The 21,270-nt window shown below is 35.4% G+C and overlaps 1 protein-coding gene across 1 annotated transcript in view; it reads left to right on the forward strand.

Moving 5' to 3' along the window:
• Nucleotides 1-21,270, forward strand: part of LOC150102177 (cofilin/actin-depolymerizing factor homolog) — a 54,986-nt gene that overhangs the window by 11,815 nt on the left and 21,901 nt on the right. The window contains exon 2 of the mRNA XM_090398624.1: nt 13,552-13,832. Within this exon, the coding sequence (XP_090254750.1) occupies nt 13,552-13,832 (281 nt within the window). The remainder of the gene's footprint in view (nt 1-13,551; nt 13,833-21,270) is intronic.

Here is a 21,270-nt window from a genome sequence, read left to right on the forward strand (position 1 = left end):
TTTCAGCTTCCAAAATCTACTGAGAACTTGTCCTTTAGAAAGCCAGCCCACCTCATAATGAAGGATGAGATCACCATATTCCATATCTAGCAGTTCACAATATTCTCTGAATTCTCTTCTGTTTAACCCTCTTGCTCTAATTTTATTCACACACTTTACAACTGTAATCATAGCATGCTTCAAATTTACAGTTTATCCACACAGAGATTCTTCATATATAATACAGTGATACTTTAGTAGAGAACGACCTAAAAACCTTTCAAGTAAAGTTACAGTCCCAGAAACTCTACCTACCATTGACGGTACTCCATCAGTGCAAACACTGATCAGCTTACTAGAATCTAGTTGTTAATTTTCTAGACATGACTTTACTTTGTCAAATATGGCTGATCCTCTGGTTTTTCCATGAAGTGACTCAAGACCGGTAAGTTCTTCAAAGATTAAAATTACCATAAATTCCTCTTATAAAAATGCTTAATTGGGCTACATCACATATGTCATCGAATTCGTCCAAGGCTAAAGAAAAGAAAGAACAAGCATGAACATGGTTTTTCTGCTCAGTAACATCATGGGAAAGTTCTTCGATGTGTCTTGTAATTGTTTGCTTGGACAGAGCAATTTGGTTTACTTTTCTTTCAACATTCTTATCACAAAGACATTTTGCAAATTTTTCGAGACAGGGCTTAACAACTTCCTCTTCATCAGAGAAAGGCTTGTGTTTTTTAGCCAACACAAAGGCAATTTCATAAGACTCCTCCAGCATTGCCACACTTTCACAACTTCGTTTCACAAATATATTTTGTCTCTTTTTTATTTCTTCCTTTTTCTTAACCACATATTCTTTCTGCAACTCAGACCCAGGAACTAACTTCAGTTTTTCTTCTAATTCAGCTTGAAATTTTCTAGTGTCTGTTAAGATCATCTCTTCTATTATCTGAGAGAGTGCTTTCACAAACAATGCACAACGATTTTCCTGAAGGACCCACAATAAATAAGAACTCATTTTCCCACAGTTCATTAAACTGGCACTTGCTATCACCTTCTGCTGCTCATTTTCTTTTGCAAAGTAATGGGTAACTGACTGTAAAAAAAAAAAAGTAAAGCTTATTATTAAATAATTTAAATTATTTTATCATTTTAAACATTATGAACATTCAAAAACAGTTCTACAAGTTTAAAATAAGATTCCTGTTTTCATGAAGGCCTAATACAGTTCTATAAGTTTAAAAATCGCATTTTTTTTTCATAGAGAGTTTTCGTCTCTCGCGTAATATATTATGTCCAATGAAATAAGAGATTGCTTCCTGCCATAAAACAGTCAATCAGCTGCCAATCACACACACAACCCAAACATCCTCATTACGAAAGCTTTGCTGATGATCAGTTAAATTTTAGGAATAAACCTACTATACATAAATAAAAAGGAAAAATTGTATAAAAAAAAAAACAAACACGCACATACAAATACACCGAATAATTGCAGGTTTCAGTAATCAGCAAATTAGGGGATTGGGCAAGAACTTGCCGTACGTGTTCAAAATGAAAACATTTATTTTTAAATTTACAGAACTATATTAGATCTTTATGAAAACAGAAATCTTATCTTAAACTTAAAGAACTGTTAATGAAAACATGAGTTCGAAAACACAGACTTGTTCACTCATATCAAATCAGAAGTTCATCGAACTTTATGACATGAGAGTCAGCTATAAACTGATTGTGTAACTGGTTATGCACATCAGCATTTGCCAGTATCTGTTGTTTCAAGATCAAACAAGTATAATAAGTGCGCACTCTTGAATTCAGTGGTAGATTAATTGTGTTTTTATATATAAATCGTATACAAATTTTTAAAATTTTTCTCTGGGGTTCAGTGCGCCACTTCTAATCATGCAATGCGCCACAGGTTGGCCTCGCCTGATCTAGATGATTTCACCCAGGGAAGAATTATTGAAAAGTTTGAAGTCTGTAGAATTGCTAATATTGCCAGAGTTTGGAATCTCATATAGCATTGTATCCAGGCTCTGAGCAGCATTTCAAACATGGAATGTGTTCCAGACATTTGCTTATAAGTTGCCCTCGCTCTACCACGGAGCATGAAGACATATTTTTGATTATAACAGCAAAATGTAATCGATGCATCATGGCAGGTCAGCAAGTTGATTCCATTCAACCACAGGTATGTAAATATCTAGACCAACTGTGGGAAGACTTCTGTGATAAATAGGCCTGTATGCCCAGTGACTTGTAGTCTGCATTCCTTTATCCACAGCTCATCGTAGAGCACGTTTTTAGTGGTGGTGTATCCATAAAATTGGACAAGATACCAATGGCCTGATGTACTACTCTTTACAGATGAGTCATAGTCTTTCTTCTAATTCTAAATGACACTTGATCTAGCATGAAAGGGATAGATGTAGTGGTGCTGGGGGGGGTCATGGTGTGGGGAAGCATTATGCTTAATGGACACACAGAGCTACAAGTGCTGGAAAAAATGACTGACTGGTGAAGGATATTGCAATGAAATTCAGCATTATGTTAAATTGTTCCATGGTGCTGTAGAAGAATTCACTTTTATGGATGACAATGTCATATCATACACGAGTAATACAAATACTTCTTGGATCTGAGGATATTAATCAAATTGAGTGGTCAGCATGATCCACAATCTCAACCTCATAGAACACATTTGGGACACAATAGAGAGATGCATTGCTGCTTGAAATTCCCCTCCAGAAAACCAAAAGCCCCTGTCCTTGCTCTGAATGAGTGGGCTAGTTTGCCTCAAGAACTCCTGAATCACTTGTAGCTAAGCATGGTATGATGTGAGAGCTGCATTGCAATTCAGGATGGACATATTACATACTGAAATGTTTCTCTGCATAGTTTTCTGTACATAGCACTGTACGTTAATTCCTTTCTTACATTCTTAGGAAATTTGAAACTTTTGCCAAAAACATATTGCAATTTAATTTGTATGAAATTTATAACGCATTTTTGTGCAATATAATTTATGCTGGTAATAAATTTATGCCCACAGTTGGCTGTAGTCGTGAAAATTTTTTCATGTACAGCTAAAAATGTAGTTTGTCCTTAGCTTTTGAACATCAGTGTAAATTGATGTTTCATATCTATTTTTATGTGTTATAATGCATGTTATGCAAAAAATCAGTCATTATTCCATGAATAATGCTGAAAAAGAGAGGGGCTTTTTTAGCATAGTACTTTGAATTATTTAACTATAGCATCCTTTAAACATTGTTCAGAAAACTCTTGCAACAAAGGTTTTCCTTTTGACTTCCATCTATTAAGGTTGAAAATCTTTTACAATTTTTAATATGGGTGGGCTACAACTGTGTAGCCCACCCATAGCATCATGGGTAGGCTACAAACATGTCAAACAGTTGGTTTTCTTCTCTCATAGTAATTCTTCTTTTCTGTTAAACTAAAAATTTTTTTATTTAAAAATTCAGATATGATTAGCTTTGATATTGCATCTATTTACTAATGTGCTATTGGTATAGAGACTCTTGAATAAATCATTTGATTTATTCATGTTTACAATTCATTTTGGTTATTTCACACTTCTCTTCCCTTTTTAGCCAACTTCTATATATGCACTTATAGCTACTCTTAAACCAGTGGTCTTGGCTGTACTTTGTAGATGTTTGCTATTTGAGCTCATGGCCAGACACATTTTTAACACATTTAAATTGAACTCTAAAAAATGTGTTTCAATAGAAAAAATCAAAATTGTATTTTCTATCTGAATCACAACTTTAGAATAGCCCCTTATCTTTTATATATATTAAAAGGTAATGTACACACATGGTAAGAAATTTACACAAGTAATCATGCTATCCAGCCAGTAATATTACATCTAAAAATATTTACCATACAGATGAGGCCTTTATTGAAGTTAGGAAAGTGACTCTTGGTACTGAACTTGCTTGCCATTGCTACACATTCATAGTCAATGCCTATAAACCACAACTGATGCTTCAGATTCCCCACTCTTAACTTTAAGATCACAAAATTCTTGTACATCCTTGGCACATAAAAAAAAAAATAGCTTGCTTAAGCTCCACACCAGATTTTAACCACAACTGAAATTAGCAGTCATCTATTCAAGGCTACACTCCACTTAGTATCACATCCAGGAGTGTTGAAAGTGCCTTGCACCTGCGATTTGGCTTATGGGCTGGCATGAACTGTTGCCATATGTGTTGAAGAACATATAAAGTATGATTTTTTGTTACTATCATTATGGCAAGTCAGGACTGGCAGATCCTACTTTAGATGCCTTTTTACAAAAATTAACTTGTGAATTTGGAGCCACCAGCAAGAAACACTCCCTATAAAGCTGGCCTGGTTGACCGAGTGGTTAGTGTATCTGCTCTCCAGCCAAGAAGCTGTGGGTTCAAATCTCACCAAGGGCATGGATGTCTGTGATTGTCCTACAAACCAATTACCATATGTACTGTTTTGACCTGTGTCCTGGTGCAGTATGACCTTTGATGTCTTTGCACCATTAAAATTCAAATTTAAAAAAAAATCCCTATAAGATCATAGTTCTTTCATGTTCAATGTAGTTTTAAATTGTTTGCTCTGTTAACTGATTGTTAATACTTGTATCCAGTACATGCTAATTATGCTCAATATTAGAAAAGCAAAATATTAGCAGCTATAAATAATTTTATTTTTTTGTTGGGAATCATAGTTAATTTTTTTTATTTATTTTTATTTTATGTACAAGGGTATAACTGTAGAAAAGTGGAAAGCAGTGCATACTTTTAGATGCATGTAATGGTTTAATAACATTTTTTAAGCATTCATATACAGTATTTGCATGACTGACAAAGCAATTATTTATATAATTTACAAAAACAAATCTACAATAGCTTGGGCAAATATTATCACAGAAATAAAAACTTCTCCATTTTGGCAGTAAGATTGTCAGTTTATGGATAACTATAGCATTAACTGGTGTAGCACTTCATTAAAATTTTTTTCAACTTACAATAGTAGTGCAAAATTAAGTGAGGCCATTATACTGTTTGATACTGTCACTTAATTTAATATTTATAATAGGTTTGAGTCTTCTTTTTGATGGAAGCAACAGTACTCTTACTGTTGAGCTGGAGCTATATTTTAAAAAAAAAAAAAAAAAAAAAAAAAAAAAAAAAAGATAAGCATGATAAGAGGCAAAATTGGAGGAAACTAGACAAGGGGTGAAGAAAATACTTGTTCTTTTGTTGTCTTAAGTAAACTGAATTATGGTAAGAACTTTGATGAATACTGGTGAGGTGACAAATGCAGATAGAATAATAGTTGAATTACTAAGGGTGTATCATCCAGTGGAGGATATTAGTTGCTGGTGTAACACTGTAAAATGGAAAGCAGATGGACTATAGAGGTGTTTAGATTTTATTACTAACACCCACACATGCAAAAAGATTTTCAAACCATGCCTTGAATCTATTGTTTCTGTACTCGGGCACTGTTCCACTTGCAAACCACTCTCCATGTGAAGCACTTGCTACTTGCACACTCCTTATAGCTTCTAGGGATGGTCTCTTGTTCCACCCTTGTCTCAACTCTATGAAAAATTTCCTCCACATTAATCTGATAAGAGGATTTCCAGAGGGATATTTTTATGTCTCTTTTCAATTCAAGACTGCAAATTGCATTCCTCAGTTTGTCTTAATATCCCACATCCCATAGACCTGACAACGGCTTTACAAATCTTCTCTGGACCCTCTTTAAAGATATCCACATTCCCTTGAAAACTAGGAGATAAAATCTGTGTAATCTGGACAATAATAAGTCTCGGGACAGATCCCTGCAGTACTTTGCTAGTAATTTTTCCCTTTTGGGATACCCCACACACACACTTGCTGATAACCTTTTTAACAGCTAATCTCTTATCCAACTCATTAGTCTGTCCATTCCCATCTATTTCAGTTTAGTTACTAGCTTATATCGTAGGTCTTTGAAAAATAAGTATACCAACTATGTATATGTCTCTCTTATCCAGTGAATTTATCACTTTGTATTATGCAAAAAGTTAAAATGACATTTTTAATAAACCTGTATTGACCATCTTAAAGAATATCTACTCATTTCTGAATCCTAGTGCTCACCAACTTTTCAAACACCTTAACCACAACATTACACATACAGATTGGTCTATTTCATCTCCCTTTTGAAGTGGACAATTTAATACTCTTTCTATTCCTTGGACTTTTCCTGTTGCAAGATTTCTGTTAAATAGAACACCTCTTCAAGCTGTTATAATATTGTCTTGCTGCCTTATTAACACTAAGTTTACTCAGTGAGTGAGCAGTGCATCTGCTTTTCCATCCCATTTCTCTTTCCATGCTTTAGTACCAGTTGTCTCAAGTTTATCATGAACAACCTTGTAGTTCCATATCTCTTCCTTACAATTCTCACGTCAGGGTCACTCTCTCACCAATTTGGTAGAAAATTTGACATTCCATTCAGTCACATCCAGTGATATGATTAGACTTAAGACCGAAGCTTTGTGTATCTTCTATTAAATATTGCCTAAGACAGTTGTTGCTTAAGAACTCAAAATTCCTGTCAGTATTACTGAAATTAAAATTGTCTGTTATTTGTTTACTAAGTGCAAATTTGTCTACATTTCTTTCTCTGTCTTCCACATGCATTCTAGCCTATAACAGCGGCCAGCTAAATATTCTATTGTCCTTGCACCATACAGCTTCCAAACCACTTTCACTATTTTCCCCTCAGATCTCAACCTTGTGTGGACATAGTTTGCCTACTGTCATTGGCAGCATTCCCATCCCATCTTACTTTTCCTATCATACGAGTAAACGCATTCAGTACAATAATTTTCTCTTATTTCTGATATTCCTGGTATTTGTAAATATGCATAGTAATTCATTTCTTGGTCTATAAGCAGTCCTATTCATGTCACCCTTCATATGTGACTACTCCAGTCCACTCACCTTCATAACTCTTTACCTCATTTTTCTAGCGTCAACTACTCTGCATCTCTGACCATCCTCGCATATTTGTTAGTGTAAGAATAGATTCTGAAAGCAGTGTGTCCCGATTCTCTCCTTTTCCTCTCCAGCTTGCATTACTGTTCTTGCATTTTCACCTCACTGTTCTGCAAACAAGCACTTCAGATCTTATTGGCAACTGTCCAATTGATTCACATCAAATCCATCTTTTATACAATTCCATTTACCTTGCAAATGCATTCTACACATCGACATACTATACCTCCTTTCTCTTTGCATAGCTCTGCTAGCATGCTATTCATGATTTTTGCTTGCTGTCTCAAGTCATACCTTGGCAACACATCAACTATTCTTACTAACACTGTCTTTTACACTCCTCAATCTCTTGATATCCATCCAATTATCTGGTTCCTACCATCACTAGCTCCTTCACATGCTTCTCATTTAAAGCATCTATTCCCATTCATCCTTTCTCCTGAATGTGCACCCTCTCATCACACCTTTAATATAGAATCTCCCTACACCACTGTCCTTGAATCATTTACCACTTTTTTCCACTACATTTCATTTTATTCTTTTGCACTCTTCTGTTCATATCTACTAACTAATCTTTTTGCATATACCTCATCTCTCTCATGTCATTGTGATGTCACTTCATTGCTGATTTGGCTGAGTAGAATCCAAAAGCAGGTGGGTGATGAGTGGTGTTGACACAGGGTTCTATACTTAGGCTATTATTATATAATGTACATTAATGCATAGGGAATGATTTGAAAGAGATTCATAACTTATTTTAATTGTTACAATACCAAACCAACTAAATTATTAAAAAAAAAAAGTTTATTAATTAGCTTATATTTTGCTGGATATTTCAAACCAGTATCTTCAAAGCATTACATATCACAATTAACATGCAACAAAAAGTGAAGCAGTTCAAATTATAATGGACAAAAGATCTGAAGTCTTAATTTGGCACCTCTCTGATGTTGTAAAAAAAAAAAATAATAAAATAAAAAGTATTACAGCTACGTAGGAGTTGATCTTAAGATAAATCTTCTGAATGTTTGCCAAATTAACGTAACCATACTTGTTAAGGTTAGGAGAATGCTTCATAGCCATTACTTACTATAAAAATAAGCTTTCTGATCTATAACAATGTCTATAAACCACGTTGGTTTTCTTCCATCTAATCATGTATGAATAGGTGTCCAAAGCATGTTTTGCCAGTCCAGACTTGCCATGGTAGTGAATGTATTTTTTTTTTTGTTTGTTTGTTTGTTTGTTTGTTTTTCAAGGCAAATGCTAATAGATCTTTCTGTCTGTCCTAGTAGGCCAAGTCAGTTACATGGAACTTCATCCTCTGGCATATCCTGGAGTATATGAAGTTTTTCCTTAGGAGAGATGATCAACAAAATTAAAACCTGTTCATGTTAAACTACCTCTTTATCTGGTATACCTGAACTTCACAATCTAATATTTCCTCACACCTTATAGTTGATAGTATAGACAGTTCTACTTATAAACTTAACAGTTAGCTAAGTTGCGTGCCCTCTTTACTGGCAACTTTTCTACTTTTATCTATAAAAAAAAATTGTCCATTTCAAATAATATCCTTAAAAATACAGAATGGTTAATTTTGATGTCATGTCTTTTACTGATATAAGACAAATAGACACTCTTGAATTAAGTCTAATATCCTCCCCTGATATCTTCTAATTATTCAGATTTGCTATGCATACAGGTTACTTTACATGGGAATCTACAGACTAATGGTACTGCTAAGTCCCTGCCCCCAAAGCTAACTTTTACATTTAACACTTGGAAAACAAAATGCTTACCACAGCTACATATTAGCTCTTGCGTGGTTATGCTTTGTTGATTACCATTTGTGGCCCCATGGACAAAGACACCTTGGATTCTTTTGTTTCCTACTTAAACACCCCAAAATTCACTTCAGTAAAAAAAATAATCTAATAACTTTGCCTTTTGACATAGTTACTGAACTTTCAGATGGTTCACCTTTTTTTTTTTTTTTTCAAAAGCCTACACACACAAGAAGATATCTACATAAAGATTCGCATCATCCCTCCCAACAGGATGGTATTCTAAAAACACTTATAGAGCTATTTGTTCCAATGATGCAGCACTTTTCACCAAACTTAAATATCTACATACTTTCAGGGCTACATCTCCTACAAAATAGATAAAATATTACATGGCCCTCTTACTTTCCTCTGCTTAAACACTATTCCTATTCTCATATCTAAGGTACATCTGAAAAGATATCCAAAGTACTAATAAAATGTAACCTTTGAACCAAGTTCAAACTACATGTTAATTTAGCAACTGATCTGCTCTTGTTTGTGAAGTTCTGTGTAGCTGTGACTTGGCCTATTATGGACAGACAGGAAGATCTGTTAACATCTGCCTTGGAGAACATTAAAAAAAAAAGTACTGGGACTGGCAGACCATGTTTTGGACGCTTTCACAAGGATTAGATGGAAGAAAACTAATGTGCTATTTAGAAGTCATTACAGGTCAGAAAGATTATTTTTAGAATCAACCGTGGCTATAAATCCTATCCCAATGGCTTTAACAGGCCTTTAAGGCCCACAACCTTCCAAGCATGCTTGGATTTCGTAACCGAAATACGAGGATAGAATGGTCACTCCTATGCCTCAAGGTATTCTTGGCTGTATCCCTGTGTGTTCAAGGGCCGGTTTGCCTGCTTGCGGGATGAAAAACACCAGATAAACTGGCGGAAAAAACCCTACTGCCCGCGCCCAAGACCGGCTAACTTGGCTATGGCTGAGGAAGATCCTTCAGCTCCTCACGTCTCTGACGGGAATCGAACCTAGGACACTCCTTCCCCAGGCATATGGTTGCGAAGTGCAAAGCCACTAGGCTAACCGCGCGGGTTACCATGGCTATAAAGCATTCTCCTAACCTGAACAAGTATTGTTGCATTAATTTGCCAAAAATTTGGGAGACTTATCTTAAGATCAACAATCTAGCTATGATACTTTTTTTTTTTTTTTACAACATTAGATAGTGCCAAATTAGGACTTGATCTCTTGTCGATTACAACTTGAATTGTTTAACTGTAACATATAATGTGCATCTGAAGATGATGTCTTGAAATCCAGTGAAATATAAGCTAGTTAATAAACACCTTCTAATTTTGTTGGTTTGGTGTTGTTATAACTGATTTTAAACAGTATACAAATGTTCAATACCTAAACTTGTCTATTAGATTGATTTGAAAGAGAATGAATGAGAACAATGAGGGGGAATCATACTGATAGAATTAACACCATCCTGTATTGGTTGTATGAAATGTCATACTTACCTTGCATTGTACATTATTAAAAGGTCATTTACCCAACAGCATGAATGCTTGCTTTTATCCAGCCTGTCCCTAAAAATGGGGAGATAAGTCAGACATCAAAGTTTATTATATACAGGTGTCTCCATGGAGTCGGGAGACTATATTGACACACGGCATTCACGCTATCATACCTCCCCTTGAACTTGTTGACAGATGAAGCACTCATAACTACCTCTGGCGGCACATTCACCATCCTCCAAGCCAAAATCTAGTCCTAACACCAATGTTAACCACACTCGCACAATTTCCAGAGTGTGACCCCTCATTTTCTCTCTCTCTATTCCTTGCACTATACTGAAAAAAAAGTCATCAGTGTCAATCCTATAAAATCCTTTTAATAAGTTATATGCTTCTATCATATTTCTCCTTATGGCCATTTAGCTACTCTTTGGCGCTCACAGACCTTCAATCTATTTTCATAGGGAGCATTCCACAGACTTTCCGTAATATTTGTCTCTGAATCCTCTCCACCAAGGAATCCAGGTGACCAGATCTGTGCACAGTTATTATGGCATGTTATCCCATTGCATTACTCTAGAAAATAATGGATGAAACTTTGCCTTCTATAACCAATGCTTAAAAACTGATCTCCTTACCATTCTTAAGTGTGGTGAAGAATAGATGGCCTTAAATGCTATAAAAAGTCCTGTCTTCTTTTCTCGAGATCTTGCTTTTTTTACTCCTTTCCAATAATATTTTGATTACTAATCATTAGTTTTTTTTTTTTTTTCTTAGGTTGACTTTCATATTTTGTCTGTTATGCATAAACACATATCCAGTCTCTCAGCATCTAGAAAAACTATTCTTTTTGTTCACTGCACTAGCATTGTAAATCCCAAATATGCTCTAATATGGAATTTGTTTTTATATTTAGGGTGATGCACCAAAAACAGGCATAATGGAGCAAATGTTTGACAATGCTTGTAGCACTGTAAAAGTTGGAGATACGTAAGTTAGACATAGTAAATAAAAGTTGGGAGTTTTTCCACTTGGTTATACTATAAATTAAAGATGCCAAGAAATTATATTCTTGGTTTAATCCTTTATCCAAGTGTCAGCAAACAAAGTTTGCACCTGAAGTAATTTCAGGACAGGGCAACTCATATATAGAAGCTAATGATATTACTTGCCTTAGTATCTCATAATGCAAAGCCTTATGGGATATGTGCAGTGCTTTTTTTTCTGGCAGTATGCAGTATTGGCACCTTTTTTCTTAAGTTTTTAAAAATTTGCGATTTATTGACACCAAAATGTATTATAAATATTCTGGTAGTGGTACTGTGTTCGCGAATTGAATTTTCACTTTTGATTACTCATAAGCTGGTACCCTGCTTTCCTGTTTCATAGGTTGGTATGCAACCGAAAACAGGAAGTTGTGTTCACGTGAGTTTTGAATTAATCTAAATTAAATCGGTGCAATTATTGTTCAAAATGAGTAAAATAAGTAGTTACTTTATGCCAATGAGTAAAAAAAAAAGGAAGGCTGAAGAAGCAGAAATTGTTGGATCTACTTGTGATCCTGTAAAACAGAAAACTAGCACTGAAAATACACTTGGTGAGGAGGATCACAAAAACAAGACCGAAGATCCACGAATCAAAAGGAAGTAGATTCTGATAATGATTGGCCTGAATGTTTGACACTTTTGTAGAAAAATGACTTCTGCAAGAGAAATGAGTGGCTGTATGTCAAGAATAAAATGTTGGGCTGTGAAGTGTCATGATGTTGGAAGTCTTGCCATCGATAAACACATGGGAACGTAAATTTCACCGAAGTGGGCAAATGGTAAAATTGGTCATTTTGGAGAATCTTGCAAACAATAGTTCATGTCATTAAGAAAAAAGATTTATGATCATTAGGAGAGTGCAGTGCACAAAGCATGCCAAAAAATGAAATCTGAAGCAAAAAACTTAACATAGTTTTCCTAAATACTTTGTCTCATAATAAAGATGTAACAAGAAAAGCAGTGTTTGAACTGCTTACAAAGTTGTGAGGAGAAATCAATCATTTCACAACTTTGAGGAAGAAATAAATTTACAGGAACTTAATGGCCTAGAAATGGGATATATTCTTCATTCTGCAAATGCTTGCATTAATATTGTGGGCCATATCGCAAATGAAATGAGAAAAACATTAATAGACAATATAGCGAACTCCAAGAACAAAATATCTCTACTTATTGATGAATTGAGAACTGTGAGTAACACAACAACAACATTGATTGTTATCGTTCGTGTAGTTCTTCCTGAACTTTTGGCTCCTGTGAGTCTTTTCCTAGATTTGATCAAATTATCAGATGTAACTGCTAGAGGAATTCTAAACTCTATAATTAGTCATCTTGAGTGTTTAGGATTATCTGAAGATTACTTAAAGGAGTATTTGTAACTTGTGATGGTGCAGCCATGTTGTTTGGTGTGCGTAATGGTGTAAGGAGGCTAATGCAAGAGAAGTTTCCTAGTGTTATTTTCTGTCATTGTGCTAGCTGTCGCCTTGAATTGTTTGTTAGTGACACAGTGAACAATGTGGCAGGAGTGAATCGCTTTAAGAGCTTCATTGACAAACTTTGTGATTTATCATGCTAAGGAACTACAGGAATGTGCAGCGACTCTAGAACTTCAACTTCTTAAAATTGGCAGAATTTTAAGCATTTGCTGGGTGTTGCATCCAGCTTCCGCACTGTTTCTGCAGTGCGGCAAGACTTTGAAGCCCTCGTTCATCATTTTCTGGAGGCAAAAGAAGACAGCAGAAGAAGCAAAGCCGATTGCTTTCTTTATGAAGGCCTTTTAAGAAAAATAACATCATCCCATGGTTTTTGAGTAGAACATACCTTTTTTTATGTATATAAAATAAATGGCTGTTTTAAAGGTCATCAGTATTCTTTCTCTTGCATGTGGAATTTAAATTGGATATATATTTTTTTTCTACAGAAGTGATGTACAAGATACTGTTTGGGAGGAGTACTTTATCTAAGAATTGATCTCAACCGTAGTCCAAAATTTACTTTGTTACATAAAGTGAAACCATATTTAAAATGTGTTAATGTAATCTTTAATAGCACTTGTGACATGGTAATAAACTTTTTTGGCTCTTGTAATGTTAATATAAAATGCATATTTTACATTTCCCACTTAATTAGTTTTTTTTTTCTATATTAGGCTTCTGGAGTAACAGTTTCAACAGAAGCAAAAACAGTGTATGAAGAAGTAAAAAAGGACAAAAAATATAGATACATCATATATCACATTAAAGATGAAAAAGTGATAGATGTTGAAAAAACTGGCCAACGAGATGCTACTTACAGTGATTTTCTTGAGCATCTACAGAACTTCAAAAATGAATGCAGATATTGCGTATTTGATTTTCCTGCTCATATTCCTGTGGAAGGTGGACAGGAAAAGTCTTCAATGTCAGTAGATCGATTGATCCTAATGACTTGGTAGGTATAATTTGCAATTTTAGCAGTTTATTCTACTTGAATCTCCTAGAATGTATTCTCAAGAGATATTATTATTACGGGCAACTCCAAGGAGTTGACAGACTCTTCGAGGGAGGCCCTAACATCATGTCAAGAACAACTATTCGACATTCACACCATATCTATCATACCTCGCTTGAACTCATTCACAGTCATGACACCCACAACAGACTCTGGCAGCTTATTCCACTCATTCATTACTCTCCAAGTAAAAAACCTAGCTCTAACATCCTTGCTAACCACACTCTTGCCCAGCTTCCATGTATGGCCCCTAGTACTCCCACCACCAGTCCTATTCTCAAAATATCTTCTGAATTAATCTTATAGAAACCCTTCAGTAATTTGAATGTCTCAATAATATCATCCTTTTTCTGCCTATCAACCAATTTCTGCAACCCACGAACCTTCAACCTGTTATCATAAGGTTCATTCCATAGACCTGCTATCATCTTGGTCACTCTCTGGATCCTCTCTACCTCCTCCCCATCAAGAAGAAACCCTGGCACCCATATCTGGCCACAGTAATCTAGATGGGATCTTATCAAGGCTCGATACAGAGGAACAATAATATGTTTGTCTCTGTTAAAGTATTTTTTAACAGCCAAGTGATTTGATGAGCTGATTTAGCCACTTTTGTGATGTGCCCCCTAAACTTCAACTCCCTATCCACCAATACTCCTAAATCCCTGGCCTCGTCAATCTCCTACAGTACGGTTCCACCAATGTGATATCTTGCTGCTAATCTTTTCACCCTAAAATGCATAGCCTTACACTTTGCCACATTAAATTGACATCCATTCTCTTTAGCCCAGTCCTCCAAACTATCCAAATCATCTTGCAAAATTTTGATATCCTCTGCACTCACTATTGCTCTATCCAACTTTGCATCATCAGCAAACAAATGAACACTTCCTCTCAGATCCTTTCCTATATCATTAATGAAAAAATTGAAAAGTAGTTGTACAAGAACAGAACCTTGCAGCACACCACTAGTCACAGGCTATCTATTGGACTCTACTACTGAGTAAACTACTCTCTGATATCTCTCCATCAACTACCCTCCTATCCATCTCACCAACCCTGTATCCATTCCCATATGTTGCAGTTTACGGATTAGAATTCCATGTGGTATCCTGTCAAAGGTCTTAGCCAAGTCCAGCAGTATCACTGTAAACCCATTATCCTTATCCAGTTCAGCAGTCAGTGTTATAAAACCTGAGCAAGTTACTGAGGCATGATCTACCCTTCACAAAACCATGCTGAATCCCATTCTATCCAATCCTGTATTTTCCTCTTGACTTTCTCCAAGACCTTGACAACGATTCCTGATATGCTGATCGGTCGGTAATTTACAACAGCAGTCTTGGAACCTCCTTTATGCAGTGGAACTATTTTCCCCTCTGTGGTACTGTGATAATGTTCCATGTTTTGGGCTTAATGAAATGAAAATAGCACTGGGAAAGAATTAAAGCCAGTGTTTAATGCTGCTAGTATTTTGTGTCAGAGACCTTTGTTATAACATGGAATCAGAGAATGTTTCCCCATATTTTAGGAAGCTTAACACGTTCATATTTGAATTATGTTGATTTTTGAGGGCAGCTGCAGTCTCGCCCAAATTTGCTGTGATAGTATTTTTTTTTTTTTTTTCTGTATTTAGTATCTAATGCATTATCCATTAGACCTGATAGACTGTAGTCATGATTACAGATGTTTTTGTTCTACGCAGATGGTGGCTGATCTTCCAGGCTGTCCCTAGGTCAGCTTGCAGGAACAAGGACCTCTACACACCAGGAATTGTGAAGGGGAAGGGAGTTGTTCCTTGGAGGAACAGACAAAGGTGGCCAATTCAAGTGAGGCTTGACGGCATGGCAGATTCAAATTTTTAACACGAGCATTTTTACGTGTACTGTTCAACTACAGTTCTTATAGAATCAACAAAATACAATCTTTCTCTTAACATTTTTCTTCCCAAAGTGTGGTTCACAGACCCCTGACCCTCTCTCAGGGGGTTCACTAAGTCAAAACTATCTTAAAATAATACTAAGACACTTGTCTTTTTTTTTTTACTTTCTTACTCTCACTACATATACAGTGTATGTAGATTTCCAGAGGCTACATGTGATATCAATGCTCTGATGGCTAATGGAATGTGTGCTAATTTAGGGCATAAATACTCATGTTTTCAGAGATTAATTTGATTTCTCAGAATTCCTACTGTGCTCTTATTAGCTCTTTCATTATTTTTAACCTTATTATCATCCACGAGAATCCAGCTGACTTCTATTAAGTCAAAGGAAAGATTTGCAAAAATGTAAAATGGTACCTTTTTTCTGGGAAATTTTTCATAAAAAAATGAGTTTATTTTTACATTAATAAAGAAATATTTTAAACTTCTGTTTTAATTTCTAATGTAATAAATATCGATTGAGATAAACCTACATAAAGAAGGTCTCTTTGAGGAGGTCCTGAATAATTTTTGAGTGTAAAGAGACCAAAAATTCTGAGAACTAGTAGATTATAGTAATACTATCACCATTTTCTTGGGCCATGGTATATCTGGAAAAAGCCAGAATTGTTGTCTTCAAGCCTTGGCTTGAAACTGGCTACCCTTGTCTATTACCTTAAGAATTCCCTCCCCCTCTCTCTCTCTCTCACTGTAATAGTTCCTTATTCCTGTAAGCTTGCCTTATTATAGACATGCTAGATCATCCATCATTTGCATAGAAGAAAAAAAATCTAATGATTGTGGTTGTTCAGGTCTAGCAGACCCTGCATTAGATAATACACACAATCAAATGGAGGGAAAAAAAACAAAAAACGTCATGCTCCACAAGTCTAGAAATAACTTTTAAGATCTGTAGCTATCCTCAACCTGCCATAATTTAAGTATGGATGCATTAAACTTTCCGAAGTATGGAAAACATCAATGTTCAGAGATCTATGTTACAACTGCAGTCTGACTGGTGCATAGAGGGTGCTCTACCTGGTTAGGACTTCTGAGTTTTACTTCATGCTGCTTGCCTTGCCTTGTGTGTGTGTGTGCATGCATGCAGTTCCATATTGTACTCCCTTAATGTTTCTGTGACAGACAAAATATTGAAGCATTAAACGTTGGTTTTAAATATCTATGTACATATTCTTACTTAGTTTGGAAATTGTATTTTGTATTTTTTTTATTGTTACTATGGTTGTAGTATTAAATATTACATCTGTCAATCTATTCTCTTAATCCTAGTTACTCATCCTAACTTGTTTTTGCACATAATTGCATCAAAAGAAATTTCCAGATATTGCCATCATTCCTTGGTTTCTGTTCGGTGTACCTTGGGTGGATAACCATCGTAGATTCTTTGTTGTTGCAGGCATTGAAGTTGTCCTTTATGAATAAATGGAAAAATCTTTGTTTATTCAATCTGTTCAGTTTGTATTAATTTCTTCTGAGTAGTTTGTTCATTGATTTTATTTTGTAGATACTTGTGAATAGATTTTAATTTTTCAGGAAATGAAAATGTATACTAGAATATTAAACTTTAATCAGTACCTTGCTATATTTCGGCACTGTTACATTACCATCATCAGGGATCACAAAAATATGTGCATGCAGGCATTAACACTGACCAAATAAAGTTGAATAAAAGCAACAGAACTCATCCTAGAGTCCTAAATGATGGGCTAAATTGGGTTTTTTTTTTGGCTGTTGGGCTGACGATCTTAAAATGTATGCTTCCCAAATTTGGTAGTCTCATGCACCCAAATTTGTTGATTTTGAAAGTGTTTCAGAGCTGAGGCAGATTTGATGAATAGTCTTTCATACTTATATTTGCTGCATCCTGTGGTGGGTATCTATAGCATGTTCAGCACATCCTGAGTGGCTGTAATGGCAGAACCAGATGTAGTCCTTGTGTTCAGATATCTTGATATTGGGTGTCCTTTGCGTGTTTGGTCATAGGACAGTTTGCAAATGCAAGGAACCTGGTATACTCCTGATGGGTCTAGAGGATGTTGGCAGTCTTTGGTGGAGCGGATAAGAGATGCCAATTTCTTATGTAGTCTATAACTGGCTGTCAGATCATATTTCTTTAGGATTTTTAATTTTTCGGATGTGCCCCGTGTGTGTGTGTGTGTGTGTGTGTGTAGAATGGTGATAGATCTTGAGTAATCTCCACTTTGAGCAGGGGGGGGGGTTTGCAGTTGCATGGTTTTAATATTTTTTGACTATTGACTAAGAAAGTGTTGAGGATGTGGTCAATTTCAGTAATTAGGACACTATTATTCAAACTGATTAATTTTGCCCTGTTATTATAGGGTTTTTATAATCCCATATTGTTGAGGAAGGAAGTGATTGCTGATGAATGTATCTATTTACCTGTGTGTAGGCTTTCTGTAAGCAGAATGTCAGGGATCTATCAGGCTGGTATATAATCAGAGTATCTAGGAATGGGAGAGTTGTTTTCCTTTTCTAAGGTAAATCGAATCCTTGGGTGTTGATTGTTTATGTGTGGAATCTCTTATCTGCTCTACCAAAGACCAGCTTACCAGGTCCCTTGCAGTTGCAAACCGTCTTGCTACAGCCAATATCAGGATATTTGAACACAAGCACTACATCTGGTTCCACTCAGGACTTGCTGACCATGCTTTAGACACCCACCACAATATATGCTAGGAAAAAGCCACTCTATTACACTTCAGCAAATACAAGTATGAAAGACTATTCATTGAATCAGCTCTGAAGAACTTTCCAAATCTCAACAAATTTGGGTGCATGAGACTGCCCCTAATTTAGGAAACATGCATCTTAAGATTGTCAGCCCAGTGGCCAAAGACAACCTAATTTAGCCCAGTAGGGAGCACCATTTAGGACTGTAGGCCTGACTTCTGTTGCCTTTATTCAGCCTTATTTGCTCAGTATTAGTGCTTGTGTGCACATATAATTGTTTTTTGTGATCCCTGATGATGGCAATGCAACATTCTGAAATATAGGATGGTATTGATTAAAGTTTTTAATTTTCTAGTATGTTTTAATTTCCTGAAAAATTAAGCTTGTAAAGTAAAGCCAACATATAAGCCTATCTACAAGAATTAAGACCTGTGAAATACAGTTTTTTCCCTTAAGTTTTTTACTCTTTAGATTGTGGTGTCAATTTTGATTAGTTTTGCACTAATTTTTTCTTAATGTTTCCTTTGCTGCATTAAGTACAATATCTTTAAGTTTCTCATTCTTTTGAGTTGATTCATTTTTGGTGTATGTATGTATGTATGATATACCTCCTAAAGTAATGCCATTTGTTTTTTTTTTCCCTTTATATATGTTTTAATTTTATTTATTCTTTCACCTAGTATTTTTCCCAGTACTAATTTATGTTGGTTATCGTACTGCTGTTAAAATTCTTACATCAGTGTGTAATTTCTTAGTTATAATTGATTACATTCATCTTTTATTCTTCTGATCTTAAAATACAGTATTTCGAAAAAATTTAGAACTTGGCAGAATCAAGGGACCACACATTGCTATGTGTGAATGCAAGGCACAGCAAGGGTAAGAAATACTGAAGCAAGACTTTTAGTCTTAAGTGAAACTACCTTTGCATAGCGTTCTTGGCTGGTTGAGCTTGAATATCCAAGGATAACCTGTCAGATATTTGGATTTTCCTATCATTGTCCATGGAATGGTCAGTAAGACCTGGGTAGCCATATTAGTGTGGTGGTATTGATGTGATCTTTCTTCTACTCGATGTTGATTATCCTGGCAATCTGGCCATAATGGCTGTGAACTAGAGGTTTGGAGAATTGCAAGTTTCCTTGCAGAAATTGACTATTAACATCTGGCTTTGTCACATTGGCATCAGAAAAATACAGTAATCCTAAACATTTTCAGATCTTGTTAGGATCTTTAGTTGTAAGACACCTTGCAGATTTCTCAGTTGCTGTACTAGCACATGTGCACTGTTCAGTAATTTTGCTTTCTCTCAACAGTGCCATTGTTGTCATAGTACTCTTACTTTAACTTTAATCAGTAATCCATTTATTACTGATCTGTCTGCATCTGCTTTACATTTCACTGTCTTATGAAAAATTGTGCTTCAAGAATAGTTTTTTTTTCACAGTAAGCACATTTTCTAGAATGCATGCTATCTTGTCAGTATGTTTAACACCAAAAATCATTCCTGTATGTTGTGTATTAAAAAAGCTTTATCACACATTACCAAATTGTTATTATTATTATATAACACTAAACGGAAAATCACCTGGAGAAGATAAGCTAGGTTCATAACTATATAAATACGCAGGAATAAGATTCAAAAAAAGACTTATTATTTTTAAATAAAATTTACTCAACTGGTATCCCCCCAATAGAATGGAAAAAAGCAATTGTGATTCCTATCTTTAAGAAAGGTAATAGAGATGACCCTAAAAACTATAGAGGTATCAGTATACTAAATTCCTGTAACAAAATATATAGTAGAATCATCATCAAATTCCTGCTATGTACCCTCAAGAGGTGTACAGGATATGACAGTACTACATGAAAAAATTACATCATTACTAACTTCCTATCTACAATTTTCCTCCAAATCAGTCTGTTACTTGTCAAGACACCAACATTATCAGATTTTATATTTCTATTGTCTAAGGCACTTTGTACCATATCAATCCACCTATATCTTGGTCTTCCTCTGGGTCGTTTTCCTGCCAACCTGGCAGAGAACACTTGTTTTGCTAATCTTTCATCTCCCATTCTATTTAAGTGACCATACCACCTGAGATTAGCTCTGCTAATGCATTCCTGGATACTGACAATGTCAAGTTCTTTCCTAATATCCTCGTTTTTAATATGATATTGCCATTGATGCCATCTGTTCACGCCTCTAATCTTTCTCAGGACTCTCATATCTGCGGTCTCTAGTCTTTGGTCAAGTGTTTTACTTCTGACCCAGCTCTCAGATCCATAAGTTAAAACTGGTTTGAACACTGTCTTGTATACAGCTAATTTAGTGTTCCGACTAATTTCTCTCTTATTCCATATGAATTTATTCAATTGACCTCCCACCATACCAGCTTTGCTAATTCTGTTGTCTATTTCTATATTTAATTTATTATCTTCAGTAAAAATTGTGCCTAAGTAGATGAAATGTTTTACTTGTTCCACAGGTTCTCCATTCACAACACAGTTGACATTTTCAATGATTCAACCTATTTTCATTGTCTTTGTCTTTTTATTGCTGACCTTCATACCATATCTATTACAACAGCTATTCAATTTAGTCAGAGAATCTTGCAGACCTGTAGCAGATTTATTTAGAAGTATAACATCATCCGCATAAAGCAAAGAGCTGACATTAACATCTCCAATTTTGATATCAGGTTTAATACCACTTTCCTTCATAATGTGATCCATATA

Source organism: Typopeltis vanoorti, chromosome 10 (genome assembly GCF_054136105.1).
Source record: "Typopeltis vanoorti isolate ZY-2024b chromosome 10, IOZ_Tvanoo_1.0, whole genome shotgun sequence".
Lineage (NCBI taxonomy): Eukaryota > Metazoa > Arthropoda > Arachnida > Uropygi > Thelyphonidae > Typopeltis > Typopeltis vanoorti.